Raw genomic sequence first — 15,096 nt, forward strand, 5'->3', positions numbered from 1 at the left:
TACTACTACTACTACTACTACTACTACTACTACTACTACTACTACTACTGGTTACCTTTTATTGATATTTTGCACCTAGGGCCTGCCAGTCCTTGTACTGTATGCTTTACATTCATTCTAATTGAATCCTGGTAACCCCATGTTATCACATGATAAGTCCTTATAAGGGGAAGGTAGGAGGGGAAGAGTGAGAGAAAGTGATGTGACAGCAGAAGCAGAGAGAAGAAGAAAGTGGCAGATGCTACCTGCTGGCTTTGAAGATAGGACCACGAGCCAAGAAGTGCAGAGGCCATCTCTAGCAGCTGGATTATACTCTGGAAGTATAATTATCACCTTTCCAGGTGAAGAAATTAGGGCTTTGAGAAGATGAAACTTGACTGAAACTGACAAGTCTGCGATTTGAATTTGTATCATTTCAGAATCCATTCTTCTTCCTACTCTGTGTTACTTCCAGCTTTTAAGTTACTGAAAATGACTTCTTTCTTCCCATGAAGACTGTGAGGCTGTTTCTGTCAGAAGACAGCTGCTTCCCCTTCTCCAGTGAAAGTCACAGAACGTAGTGCTGCATCGCAGTAGTCATGCTTGGGCTGAGGAAGGCAGGGTGCACAGTCTTAAACTCCAAACTGTGGCTCCTTGATGTTTAAGCTGGAAATGACACAGTCATTCCCCTATCCATGGCGGGGAATTGGTTCCAGAACATCCCCCATTTCTGGATATAAAAATCTGCAGACATTCAAGTCCCTGATAAGAAATGACAGAGGATTTGCATATAACCTATGCACATCTTCCTGTGTATTTTAAATCATCTCTAGATTACTTATAATACCTAATACAATGTAAATGCTGTGTAAATAGTTATTATACTGTATTGGACCTTTTTATTTGTATCATTTTTGTTTTTTCCTATTTTTTCCTCCGAATATTTTTGATCTGACATTGGTTGAACCCATAGATGTGGAACCCATGGATACCGAGGGCTGACTGTACTGGCAAAGCTTTATGCTCTCTCTTTGATACTCTTAATCCCTGGACTAAGACTCCCTCTTGTGGTAGAAGCATGTCTTCTCCGGGCACAGACTGAACACCTGCTTCTTTCTCAAGAGGTGAAAATCACCTAGTTTAGTGAGATGTGATGCACTCTGAGGTTGGCTCCGTAAGTTGTCATCTAAGGTTTTATCTTGTGAAGTGGGTTGAAGTTCAGTAGGATTGGAATAAACAGAGAATTCTGTCCTGGAAAATTAATCGATTTTTGCCATATAAAATCTAAGAGAAGAGAAAAGGTTGTTACTCACCTGAATTTTTGTCAATTGGCAATCACACAGGCTCTTTGATTCCACTGTTCACCTCAGTGAAATATGAATTCTTTTGTACTTCCTTTCAATGTGAAATTGACCTGTGAATTTCAGAGTACTTATTTCCTATTGCTGTGACATATCAGGAGAACAGTTTATTTTTAATGGTGATGGCATTTTTGTCATCTTGCCAGTCCGCACAATGTTTTAGACACAGGATCTTTACTGTGTCTCTGCAGGGCTACCGTCAGTTGACAGAAGGCAGCTGTGGTAGACAGAACGATGGCCCCTCAAAGCTGCCCATGTCTCTGGAACTTGTGAATATGTTACCTTTGCAAATAGGATTAAGTTAAAGGTGTTTCACTGGGGAAGGTATCCTGGTTTGCCCATGTGGCCCCAATGTCATCACAGGGATCCTTAGAAGGGGAAGGTAGGAGGGGAAGAGTGAGAAAAAGTGACGTGATAACAGAAGCAGAGAGAAGAAAAGAGTGACAGAAGCTACCTGCTGACTTTGAGGATGGGACCACAAGCCAGGGAATGCAGAGGCCATCCCTAGAAGCTAGAAAAGGCAAGGAAACAGATTTTTCCCCTGGAACTCCCAGAAGGAACGCAGTCCTGCTCACCCGTTTTAGACTTCTGAAATCCACAACTGTAAGAGGATACATTTGTGTTGTTTTAAGCCATTAAGTTGTGCTACTTTGTGATAGCAGCAATAGGAAAGATTATACAAAATACTGTAACCAAGCAAATATCAAAACTTTATAATTGCCTATGGAACCTGTGTCTAGATCATCCTTTGTATCAGTCAAATTAGACTAGGTTATGCTTCAGTAACAAACAGCTTCTTCCATCTTAGCAAAAGCAAAGCTTTATTTCTTGCTCAGGCTATATGTCCATCTCAAGTTGGTGGGGGGCTCTGTGCCATGTCCTTATCCAGGGACCCAGGTTGACAGAGCCTCCACCATATGGAACACAACTGGTCACCATGGAAGGTCAAGGGAACATGAGAAATAGCACATTGGTCTAAAAGGCTTCCTCCCAGAGGTGACGCTTTTTTTTTCTTTTTTTCTTTTTTGAGATGGCTTCTTCCTCTGTCGCCCAGACTGGAGTGCAGTGGCGCAGTCTCAGCTCACTGCAGCCTCTGCCTCTTGGGTTCAAGCTATTCTCCTGCCTCAGCCTCCCAAGTAGCTGGGATTACAGGTGCCGCCACCATGCCCAGCTAATCATTTTGTTTTGTTTTGTTTTTGAGACGGAGTCTTACTCTGTTGCCCAGGCTGGAGTCCAGTGGCATGATCTCGGCTCACCACAACCTCTGCCTCCCAGGTTCAAGAGGTTCTTCTGCCTCAGCCTCCCGAGTAGCTGGGACTACAGGCCCGCACCACCATGCCCGGCTAATTTTTGTATTTTTAGTAGAGGCGGGGTTTCACCATGTTGGCCAGGCTGGTCTCGAACGCCTGACCTCGTGATCCGCCCGCCTCAGCCTCCCAAAGTGCTGAGATTACAGGTGTGAGCCACCATACCCGGCATTGTTTTGTATTTTTAGTAGAGACGAGGCTTTGCCCTGTTGGCCAGGCTGGTCTTGAACTCCTGACCTCAGGTGATCCACCCACCTCGGCCTCCCAAAGTGCTGGGATTACAGGTGTGAACCATCACACGCCTGGCCTACATGTGACTTTTGCTCAGGTTGACTGTGGCAGGTTACAGGCCCATGCCTGATTGAAAAAGGGGTAGGGAAGGCCCATCCTACCATTCCATAAAAAGGAGAAAGATTATTGTTGAAGAACACTAATTACTACCAAACTCTTCTTCCTCAATAAGGATCTTCTTGGGCACCATTGTAGCAGTTGATTGTAGGCTAAAGACTCAGGATTCTATATCTCAGTCTGACACTGGCGCTTATCAGTGTCAGTAGGCCATATATAACATATATATTTTAAATATCTACTAAATGCATGAAATACTTGCCAAATAAGGAGACGATCAGTTTAAGGTGACTTGTAGAGGGCATATCTTCTTATATGAAGACAGCCAAACTGTGATATGACTGGTGCCAAACTGTTGCTATTATACTACAATAAACACCCTGTTTATACATGTATACTTAGGAAGGTTAATTTTATCAGCTGAAAGAGTAATTTGATCACAGGGTCATTTATGCAGAGCCTTATGGTTTTAATTGGCTATTACAGTATGACCTTTTCATTTGCTTTCTTTATGGCTTTGGTAAACAGATATTAAGGGGCTTTATTAATTGGATTGATTTCAGGATTCAGAGTTTTCCCAGATTCTAGTGATTTCTCAAATAGCCCTGATTCAGTAACATGACGACTATCTATAGTGTGGGTTACAGAGGGATACTATGTTTTAACCTCTTTAAAAAGCTTGCTAAGAGTTCGTCAACGTGAATAATTGTGATAATCATATAGACTATGTTTTCACTTCCAGAGCATGTTTTATGTCCATCTGAGATATACAGAAATGGGAGAGAGGTGTTAGGGCAAGTGAAATTGTTACCCTTTTACAGATGACTGACTGCAGAACAAACAAGTGTTAGTGCCAGCCTCTTCTCCATGTGACCACAGTGACCATGGTTGCACTAAAAAAGACGAGAGAAAAGGAAAAAGATCCTATGACTTGGCTCAGGCCATGTAAGTTGACTTTGATCACCCGCACCAGAGTCCTCCTGCACACAGTTGAAACATACACCTCCCCTTTTCTTCTTTGAGAACCGTGTGTTCTTCCTTCCCCTGCTGTGATCTCAGTGAATCTAGCTCAAATGTGTTTAAGAAAGGTTTGTGGAGCTAGTTCATGGTTTATTATTTCAAATTAGAAAGGAACAGGGAACATCATACATAATCTATACATTTTAATAAGGAGAAATCTTTTTTTTTTCCTGGTGAGGAAAAATACGGATCATGTAATTTTGCTTTGTTGCTCAAAAACAATGTGGAAACTCCTCAGTGGTTCAGACTGGAAGAACTATGGGAAATGTAGCTGTTACTTTGACAGGAATTTGCCATCATCCTGGGTCACCTCAGTATCCATGAGGACAAACCAGCTTCCATGCCAGGCTCCCAGATGCTTGCCTGCCTGGACCACAGGGCCCTTGCTTCCCCTGCACTTCAGCCACCCACTGGCATCGTCACAATGGGCTGTGTTAGCAAACACTGTGCAGTGCCTGTGCAGTCTCGAACCCGGACATCAAACTTCCTGAGTTTGATCAAACTTGTCGGGATTGGCAGCCCTCCAGTGGTCTCACTCTTCACTGGCACTGCTGCTGTTTTTGGTTCTCAAGACAGGATATTGTCTCTTTTACTGTGTTCCTATCAACCCTCTTCTGTCTTCACTTCTTTTCTCACCTCCTTACTCTCCACAGTGCATGAGGCATCCCTCCTCACTCCCTTCAGTCATGCTCATTAGACAGAACCCAACCGGAATCAGTGCAGCCATCCACCTTCTCCCCCACCTTGACCCACTGTGTGCTGGTGGAGGGAATCACACCGCCAGTTTGCTGCTTGAAGCTCGCAAGGCTACTGCTGTTTCAGACACAGCCGATGATCTCACCTCCTGCATTAGAGTGAGGATAAACCCTCTGAGAGGAACTCCTCAACTTCTAGGCTCCCACCTAAGATTCTATTCTGTTGCACTAGTGTGTTAGATCCAGTTCTTACTGGCTTGCAAGAGTTCGTTAAATGTTCAGGAATTTTATGAGCCAGTTGTTAAACATGGTTATTACTAAAAATTAAATGAAGACAGGGTGCAGTGGCTCATGCCTGTAATCCCAACACTTTAGGAGGCTGAGGTGGGAGGATCGCTTGAGGCCAGAAGTCCTAGACCAGCCTGGGCAACATAGTGAGACCTCACCTCTACTAAAAATAAAAAGTAGCCAGGTGTAGTGGCACACACCTGTATTCGCAGCACTCAGGAGGCTGAGGTAAAAGGATTGCTTGATCCCAAGAGTTTGAGTCTACAGTGAGCCATGATCACGCACGCCTCTGCACTCCAGCCTGGGTGACAGAGTGAGACTCTATCTCAAAAGCAAGACAAAACAAACACAAATGATACAAACTTGCAGTTAAATACATTATATTAAAAACAGTGGTAATAAATACTTAAAACATTCTAGTTCTTAAATTTTACTATTTGTCTAGCTTTCAGGGTTATTTATGTCTATCACAGGGCAACCAACTGTCCCTGTTTGGTCAGGACTGAGGGATTTCCGCAGTGCTAAAAAGTGATGGAGAAAATGTTATTAGTGCAGATTAAACTTAAAAGTGTGTGGCCAGGCACAGTGCCTCACACCTGTAATCCCAGCACTTTGGGAGGCCAAGGTGGGCAGATCACGAGGTCAGGAGTTCAAGACCAGCCTGGCCAAAATGGTGAAACCCCGTCTCTACTAAAAATACAAAAATTTGCCAGGTGTGGTGGCGGGCACCTATAGCTACTCGGGAGACTGAGGCAGAAGAATCCCTTGAACCCAGGAGGTGGAGGTTGCAGTGAGCCGAGATTGTGCCATTGCACTCCAGCCTGGGCAACAGAGCAAAACTCCATCTCAAAAAAAAAAAGTGTTAGCTGGGTATGGTGGTGCACACCTGTAGTCCCAGCTACTTGGGAGGCTGAGGCGGGAAGATTGCTTGAGCCTGGGAGGCAGAGGCTGCAGTGAGCCAAGATGACACCACCACACTCCAGCCTGGGCAACAGAGTGAGACCCTGTCTCAAAATAAATAAATAAAAATAAAAGTGTGCTGCGGGGCCGGGCGCAGGGACTCATGCCTGTAATCCCACCACTTTGGGAGGATCACTTGAGCCCAGGAGTTGAAGATCAGCCTGGGCAACATAGGGAGATATCATCTTTACAAAAAATTAAAAAATTACCTGGGTGTGGTGGCACGCACATGTAGCCCCAGCTATTTGAGAGACTGAGGTGGGAGGATCTATTGAGCCCAGGAAGTCAAGGCTGCGGTGAGCTGTGATCATGCCACTGCACTCCAGCCTGAGCAGCAGAGTGACTGGACAGCTTTTCAAGATTGAGACCTCCCCTTTTAACTATTCTCTGTGTGTGTGTGTGTGTGTGTGTGTGTGTGTGTGGAGTGAATTAGATAATGCATGTGAAGAGCTTAGTATAGTGCTTGGCAAAGTAAGGGCTTATTAGCTGTTCTATTTATGGTCTATAGCTGGTGACTTTCAGTTCTCTCCACAAGCAGTAGGCCTGTATGTCTACCCAACCACCTGCCTATGTAGCATGTGGCCTTCGCTGTCCCACAGGCAGCTCCAGCTCAGCTTGGACCAAACTGAACTCTTCTCCTCAGCTTCCATCCTCAAACCTGATCCTTCTTTCACATGTCTTATTATGGTGAATCCCCTCAGCTGCCCGGGTCCCCCAACCTCTCCCATCCAGCAGGTCACCCAGGCCTGCTCATTCTCCTGCCTTGGCAGCTCTTTCCCGTGTCCATTTCTCCCCATTCCCCACTGCCGCTGCCTTCATTCTGACCATCGGTATCTGTCTCCAGGACTGCTACAGCAGACTTCTGGCTGAGGCCCACACCTTGAGGATTGCCACCCCCGATTCATTGCCTATACACTAGCGAGAGGGATCTGTCAATAATACCAACCTGGGCCCGTCGTGATCCAGTTGGAACCCGTAGTGGCTTCCAGGATGCTCCTTATCTTCCTTGAAGTCCTCATGCTGTGGCTTCATCTCCTTTCTTGGGCTCTGCCCCCAACCTCTAGATTCCTTCCCATACTCCATCTTTAGCTCAGAGGCCTTTGCCTATGCTGCTTGTCCTGCACAGAATATCCTTCCCTCCCCTACCTCCCCCAACCCTGTCCCCTTCACCTAGCAACTCCCATCTACACTCGGCCAAGGTGATTCTAAGTTCTAGGAAGCAGGCGGGACACGGTGGCTCATGCCTGTAATCCCACCACTTTGGGAGGCTGAGGCAGGTGGATCACCTGAAATCAGGAGTTCAAGACCAGCCTGACCAACATGGTGAAGCCCTGTCTCTACTAAAAATACAGAATTAACCGGGCGTGGTGGCATGCCTGTAACCCCAGCTACTCAACTTCTAGGCTCCCACCTAAGATTGCATTCTGTCGCGCTAGTGTGTTAGATCCAGTTCTTACTGGCTTGCAAGAGTTTGTTAAATGTTCAGGAATTTTATGAGCCAGTTGTTAAACACGGTTATTACTAAAAATTAAATGGGCCGGGCGCGGTGGCTCAAGCCTGTAATCCCAGCACTTTGGGAGGCCGAGACGGGCGGATCACGAGGTCAGGAGATCGAGACCATCCTGGCTAACACGGTGAAACCCCGTCTCTACTAAAAATACAAAAACTAGCCGGGCGAGGTGGCGGGCGCCTGTAGTCCCAGCTACTCCGGAGGCTGAGGCAGGAGAATGGCATAAACCCGGGAGGCAGAGCTTGCAGTGAGCTGAGATCCGGCCACTGCACTCCAGTCCGGGCGACAGAGCGAGACTCCGCCTCAAAAAAAAAATTAAATGAAGACTGGGTGCAGTGGCTCATGCCTGTAATCCCAACACTTTAGGAGGCTGAGGTGGGAGGATCGCTTGAGGCCTCAGAAGGCTGAGGCAGGAGAATCGCTTGAACCTGGGAGGTGGAGCTTGCAGTGAGCCACGATGGCACCATTGCACTCCAGCTTGGGCAACAGAGTGAGACTCTGCCTCAAAAAAAAAAAAGTTCTAGGAAGCAGTCTCTGGCTTCAGGCCCCATCCTCCTCGGGTTGGGCTAAGTGCCCCTCCCTTGTGCCCTGGCACTCAGGACTTCCCCTAAGCACACCTGCCACTCATGGCACTGCACTGGCTCCCCGGCGCCCACCCAAGACCGAGTTCTCAGAGGACAGAGGGCGTGTTGTACTTGTGCCGGCCTTCCTAGCACCTGGAAGCATGATGGGTCCCCAGCGGATGTTTGGGAAGTTAAATTATTGTAGGGGTGCCGCCAGACCTACTGGGGGTGAGTGAGGAGGGAGTGAAGCGAGCAGCGCATGGACTTGCTGGACTTCTTACCCGTTTGTCTTGTCATCATCCTCACAGCCAGATGAAAACTCACTGGATTTTTCCTCCTGTATGCTACGGCCTGGGATTAAAAATGCTCAGGAACTTGCCTGTGGAGTGTGCCTCTTGAACGTGGACTCCAGGAGCCGGGTAAGCCACGCAGCCTCGTTGCAGGTGGCAGAGGGCTTCCCTCACGTGACTCGGGATGACCTCATCTGGCCCACTTTACTGCGAAGTTTGTGACCAGAGGTGGGGATTTTCTCAAGTCCTAAAAGCTGAAGATAGGAGCAGACACATCCCCTCGTGAGGGCGGCGGGGGAGCTGTGGAGGGAGTGGACGCGGCTCTCATGCCTGCAGCACCCTGTGCATAGTGGGGTGGTCAGGAGGAAAGGGTGAACCTGTAAGGATGTGTTTGGAGGCAAGAGGCCCTGTTCTGGCCGGGCGCGGTGGTTCAAGCCTGTAATCCCAGCACTTTGGGAGGCCGAGACGGGTGGATCACGAGGTCAGGAGATCGAGACCATCCTGGCTAACATGGTGAAACCCCGTCTCTACTAAAAAATACTAAAAAACTAGCCGGACGTGGTGGTGGGCGCCTGTAGTCCCGGCTACTCGGGAGGCTGAGGCGGGAGAATGGCGTAAACCCGGGAGGCGGAGCTTGCAGTGAGCCGAGATCCGGCCACTGCACTCCAGCCCGGGGGACAGAGCGAGACTCCGTCTCAAAAAAAAAAAAAAAAGAGGCCCTGTTCTGGGAATGTTGTTGACCTGTGGTTTCAACGTTATTTCAGAAAGAAGAGAAGCCTGCAGAAGAACATCCTAAAAAAGTATGAACCAGTTACACCTTACCTTAGCGTCTCCATTTTAATTTTGAGTGTGGAGGGCAAATTGGATGATTCCATCCATTGCATCCTGAACTGTTCCAGTCATGAATCCTTCACTGAGTCAGTTTGGTTCCCATAATGTTTGATTGAGTCTACTAATGTGTCTGTGTGGCTCCACTTCTGTCTTATTTGCATGCTTGTTTCTCATAATTGGCTTCTGGTGTTGCAGTTATTTTTCTCTGTGATGAATGGGGTGACAGAACGAGCAACTTCTGGAAGCCTGGAAGTTGTAGTGACACACAGAAGGAGATCAAAGAGCTTATTCAGGATGTAGCCATTTAGCCATATTTTAACAGACAAGCCACAAGTTGGGTTTCAGTTTTGTTTATATGCCGTGCATTAGAAAACTAACCCCAGGACGTGGCTGAGGTTTGGACTACTTTTCCGTGGCTGACTGTAACTTACTGATAAGCCTACTCATCTGGAAATAATTCTTATGTGTTTAATGCCCATTCATTTTGAGGTATTTTTTTTTAACTCTATACCTGTTTGGACTTTTTGATAATGTAGATTCAGTTATTCGCTCCCAATGCCATTAGACCCTAAGAGTTGTTAACTGCCGTTCTCTAACTCTCTCGTTCTCTCTCTCGTTCTCTAACTCTTGTAATTTTTTGTCATGATAGGCTTGTGGTCAGCTGCAGGAGTGTAAAGGATTGCATGCTGTAGTCAGATGCCAGCCTTAGCAGGAGGGCTTCCTTCAGCACAGTGAGGGATCAAAGCTATCCACAGCCCTTGGCTACTTTAGTTCCCCTTATGATTCGCCCGCTCCGCCCCATAACCTCTGTCTGCCTTTTCCATGGAAGATTTGTCCACCTTTTCCTGAAACTAGGTTTAGTGGTAACAATTTTATAGCTTTAATTAGCAGTAAAAAACCTTCTCTCTTAAATTCCTGTAGCTACCCGCTCAGCTTTTGTGTGTGTGCCATTTTGGCCTCAGCCTCTGTGACCTGGAGAGATGTACATGTTGGTTTCTGAAAAGCTCTGAGATGCAGGAAAAGCCTGACTTGCCCCACGTCTCTGTTTATTTCTGGCAGGCATTCAACTCAGAAACAGACAGTTTCAAGCTGGCCTATGGAGGGCATCAGTATCACGCCAGCTGTGCCAACTTCTGGATCAACTGTGTCGAACCAAAGCCTCCTGGCCTTGTCCTGCCTGACCTGCTCTGAACAACTCCTCTGTGAAGCACTGACTCTTTTTTTTTCTGTGACACCCCACGGGGTGACAGGGACCAATCAATAGAATGCGAGCGCTGCACAGTTCACTTCCCTGAATCGATATGAAGAACACCACAAGCGATGGGGCCCCCGTCATCCCCACGGCCAGTCTGCGGGGCTTCAGGTAAAATCGTCCCATTCAAGCGACACGTGGTGCCAGAAGCTTGCTCACTTCTCTCTACTCTTCTTAAGATTTTCTAAAACACAGACCACAGCTTTCTTGATCTAAGGAAGAACTTGCTGCCGTATTGAAATTGTGAAGAACTGACATTTGAAGAAAAATAAACTACTGTTGCGGGACTAGAATGGGCAGCTGCTTGGAGCCAGTGATTGTTTTTACCTAGAACACTTACTGTCCTGTGAAGTAGAGTGCATTTATTTGCATTTAGTTTGTTCATGTCTGAAATGAATAAAAAGAGGAAATTGCGATTAAACTGATGTTCTGCTTTTTATGGAGAAGATTCTGCCTGTCTGCCCTGGACAGTAGCAGGCAGGTGAGGGCAGATTTTACCCACTTGGCTGTCACAACTGAACCAGTTCTCTACTCCTTCCCTTCATTGCTGTCAATGCTCAAGACTTTTTCCCAAAACATGCCTGCAGTCCTGAAGAATGGCACTCTGCAGTCCTGAAGAATGCTCATTTTCACAGAGGCCCAAATCCTGTGTATTAGGATAATATCCTTCCCCGCAGGAGCCTTCACTGCAAACCTGTTTTGCCGCATGCAAAGACCGTGACCATGGAGTTTTCTCAGACAAGATTTGTAAAGGCAGTGGAATGAAATCTCTTTGCAGTGGCCTCTCTCCAAATTTCCAAAGATGACTGCATAGGGACCGACACTGCCTGACTTTGCAGTATCTGTGAGAAAAACCTGAAAATTAATTCAGGGTGAAAATGTGGAGTTCTTGGCCTAGTGTAAAGTATCAAGATGTATATTTATGGGGTAGATACATGACTTAGAAGAGGATTGTCCAGAAATAGTACTGAATCTTAGATGGAAAAGACTCGTGCTTCCTGGAGTAGGGAATTTTCTTTGCCATTTAATCTGAATGCATAAAATTAGGGGGAAAAACTCAAGTGGCTAAGAGCTGTTATTCCTAGGAAGAACGTACCAATCTCTCTGAATTGTTGATTACGTGCTTTATGAAGAGATTTTTCAATCTCGTATGCTTTACTCTGTGCAGTTTAGGCCCTCTGACCTAGACTTTTATTTTTAAACCGAAAAAGTTGGTCTTGTCTATAATTGCTACTTTTACATAATTTATTTTCCCCTCTCAGAACAAATTCTATCTTGGTCCGTCTTAGAGCTTTTCCATGTTCTCTAAGAAAGGTGTGGAACATTTTCATTAAACAGCTGTTGCTGAGGCTCCTGCTTGACCTTCTACATGCCTGAATGCAGAGAGAGGCACCGAGGAGAGAAAGGCTTTTCTCACTCGCTCCCGATGATACCGTCTCTGGCCACTCCTGACTGAGACAGCTCACTCTGAATTGGTACCTTTGGAGCTTTTGCCCACCACAAGGCTAATGGGGTGTTTCTAACAACACAGGTAGGACAGCTTGTGGCAGGCTTTCCCTGAGGCCTCGGTGCTTTCATCCTGGGCAGCACCAGGTCCATGTGGGGCTGGAATGCAAGCAGGCTTGTAATTGGTCTTAAAACTTTTTTTTTTTTTTTTTGAGACGGAGTTTCACTCGTTACCCAGGCTGGAGTGCAATAGCACAATCTCAGCTCACTGCAACCTCTGCCTCCCAGGTTCAAGCGATTCTCCTGCCTCAGCCCCACGAGTAGCTGGGATTACAGACATGCGCCACCATGCCCAGCTAATTTTGTATTTTTAGTAGAAACAGGGTTTCTCCATGTTGGTCACGTTCGAACTCCCAGCCTCAGGTGATCCGCCTGCCTCAGCCTCCCAAAATACTGGGATTACATGCGTGAGCCACCGCGCCTGGCCTAAATTTCATAACAGAACCATGACAGCAGAATCTACCTTTGCAATAAGAATGTTTCCCAGGAGTTAGAGACCAGCCCTGGGCAAGATGGCAAGACCCCAGCTAATTATACAAAAAATAATTAGCCAGGCATGGTGGAGTGCATCTGTGGACATTTGTGGTCCCAGCTACTAGGGAGGCTGAGGTGGGAGGATCACATGAGTCCAGGAGTCTGACGGTGACTGTTAAAAATTTATTTCTTTTTTACAACAGCCTAGATGATAAGAGAGAGACTCTGTCTCTTAAAAAAAAAAAAAAAATAGTAAGTTTCCCAATTTGAAATGTTGCTGAAACGTTTTTTGAAATGCTGTGTAGATGCCTATCATGTCACAGTGGCCCAGTATCGACATTTTAAAAAGTAAGCTCACTTGTTAGCTGGGCTGGTTTCTATTCCTGAGAAATTCCAGAATGCCTCAGATACAATTCCTTAGTATAATTCCCACTTTCCTTACCGAGAGCGATAGGCTTAGTCACTCCGTGGGAGGTGCCACAGGAAAATTCAGCAGACGTCAACAGAAAAAAAGCCTTTGCTATGAAAAGTATTCACTACCTTTCATATCTCTTGAATACTTGAAATGTTTAATTAGATGCCACCAATAGGGATCCAAGGAGTGTGGGACACCGTTGCGCTGCTTTTCTTTATAAACATGTATTATAATGACTCAACACTGCATTCAGCTTCACCTCAGCTCTTCCTGTTAGCCAGGAGCCCCGTGTCCTTGGAAACCGTAACCAAGGTTACTTATTTCCATACTGTGTATTGTCAGCCCGCTTCACCCCACTGCTTGAATGGCGATTAATAGCACTTTTCTTTTTTTGGTGGGATGTTTTGCCTTTAAAATTTGTATGGCTTAGTGTGTAATTTCAGTTTTGTCTGGACATGCTTGAGATAGAAGAGGTATTGGATATATTAGGATATTTTCCATGCTTTATTTTTCCTGTGGCTACTAGTTAGCATTTCATAGGGGTTGTGAATTTTTAATTATTTGAATATTTTGTGTACATACAGATATTTGAAGGGTTTTGGGGGGTCTTATTTGTTTAAAGGTGTCTTCTGTTTGCCTGTTTAATGTGTACTTCAGCTTTGCAAAGATTATAGGGCTGTATGTTAACAGAAATAGGAGATGCTGGCCCTGTGCTGGGGACCACTACAAAAATTCCCCTGAACACCTTTGAGGTCAAATGCCTGCCTTTGTGAACAGTTCATAAACTGACATTTTCAGACATCTGCCATTCAGAAGGGAGCACTGTAGCCTGCTGTAGACCATTCCAGCAAATGTCAGAATGCAGGGCAAGATGTCTGTCGACTGTATTTTTTAAGTTTAAATTACTTTCTTATTTCTTCAGGTGAGTGTGCACCAAATAACAATACTGAAAAGCCTGCCCCTTGCAAGGCCGAGGAAATAAAGCTTAAGTGAAACAGCTCTTGGGGGGAAAATGCCACTTTACAAATACTTTTCTAACAAAATAGCATTATAATGAAGTTTTTACTTAATTCCATTATTTATATGTTGATGTGAATGTAAGTGGTTAAAAAAGTATTCTTGTGGGACATCTCATTACTTTGCAGCCGTGGCGTTATTAACCAGTGAATGCTGTGGTCCGTAGCAAAATGCATTGTCTTCTGTGTGATGTGGAATTCAGGCCTGTATTTTAAAAGATGGTGTGGTTTTCCCCTTGTTTGTATTTTAATAAACAACTGCTCTAATTGATGTTTAGATATTATAAAGCTTTACCTTTAAAATATTTTCAGGGTCTGTTCTGAAATCACCCGCTGTTAAACTTCCCTAACCAAAATACAAGTGTAGAAGAATGTCAGGCTACTAGACCTTTTCTTGGTCTTGTCTTTGTTGGGTTGATTTCACGTAGATGCAAGTCACGAGGATGAACAGGGGCCCACGCACTTAAGATTACAAAGGTGTTCAGCTTCCCATGTGCGAAGAACTCTTAGTCACAGCCCCGCAGTGCTGCTTGCCAGCAATTCTACAGGTGATTTTCATTAATTACGAAGACCGTCGGTCACCAGGCGTCTTCTCACCCTAGGACAATGGTTATTTGGGGCTCTTATTCAGAAACTCCCAGACTCAAAGCTCAGCCTCATACTAAAGCAGCCAGAGCCTCCCTGGATTATTTAGTTTTTTGTTTTTGTTTTTGACCTTATAGCATTTGTTGGTTCGTCTGATTTCCCATAGAAACTATTAATATTTTTCATTTTAATTTTTCTAGATGATGATGATGCATGTTTATAACAGTGGGCAGCCAGGAGTATAAAGCAATAAAAGGTAGAACTCAGATGGAAAAAACCATTGCCACAAACCAGGTAAAATGTTTTGTGGGTATTTGTCTACATATGTAGCTACTGGCCTATGTACGGCTTCCTGCCAAAACTGACCCAAAAAAATCTAGAAAACGATTCCTCTGGTGAGCAAGCTACAACGTCCCTGACAAATGAAGCCAAAGAGCAGGGCTGCGACCGGTTCCCACCGCACGGGCAGACCCCCAGGAGGCCCTCCATCCAGAAGGAAGGCACGCCCTGGGACAGTGGTGATTTGGGGGCATGTGGAAAGCTTTCACCCAGTTGTGTCCCATGAGTGGGACAGAGGCGAGCTCATTCACCTTCTACCATGTACCTCATGAGCGGTGCCGCCCATTTTATCAGGAGCAGTGACCTGGGTGACATTTCCAAAGTTAAACAAAGGCAGCCATTTTTTGTTATTTGCTT

General features: G+C 45.7%; 1 protein-coding gene across 14 annotated transcripts in view; it reads left to right on the forward strand.

Annotated features, from left to right (window-relative positions):
• SYNRG (synergin gamma) overlaps positions 1–14,197 on the forward strand; it is a 98,281-nt gene extending 84,084 nt beyond the window's left edge. For 10 of the 14 annotated variants that reach the window (XM_023204716.2, XM_023204719.2, XM_023204720.2 and 7 more), the window contains 3 exons: positions 8,340–8,450; positions 9,086–9,121; positions 10,212–14,187. In XM_023204716.2, coding sequence (XP_023060484.2) covers positions 8,340–8,450; positions 9,086–9,121; positions 10,212–10,343 — 279 coding nt within the window. In that variant the 3' untranslated portion in view covers positions 10,344–14,187. Of the gene's footprint in view, positions 1–8,339; positions 8,451–9,085; positions 9,239–10,211 lie in introns of all 14 variants that reach the window. The other 4 variants (XM_023204718.2, XM_023204727.2, XR_002730076.2 and 1 more) reach the window with 3 other exon arrangements.
• The last annotated feature ends 899 nt before the right edge of the window (positions 14,198–15,096 follow it).

This window comes from Piliocolobus tephrosceles, chromosome 16, assembly GCF_002776525.5.
Source record: "Piliocolobus tephrosceles isolate RC106 chromosome 16, ASM277652v3, whole genome shotgun sequence".
Classification (NCBI taxonomy): domain Eukaryota; kingdom Metazoa; phylum Chordata; class Mammalia; order Primates; family Cercopithecidae; genus Piliocolobus; species Piliocolobus tephrosceles.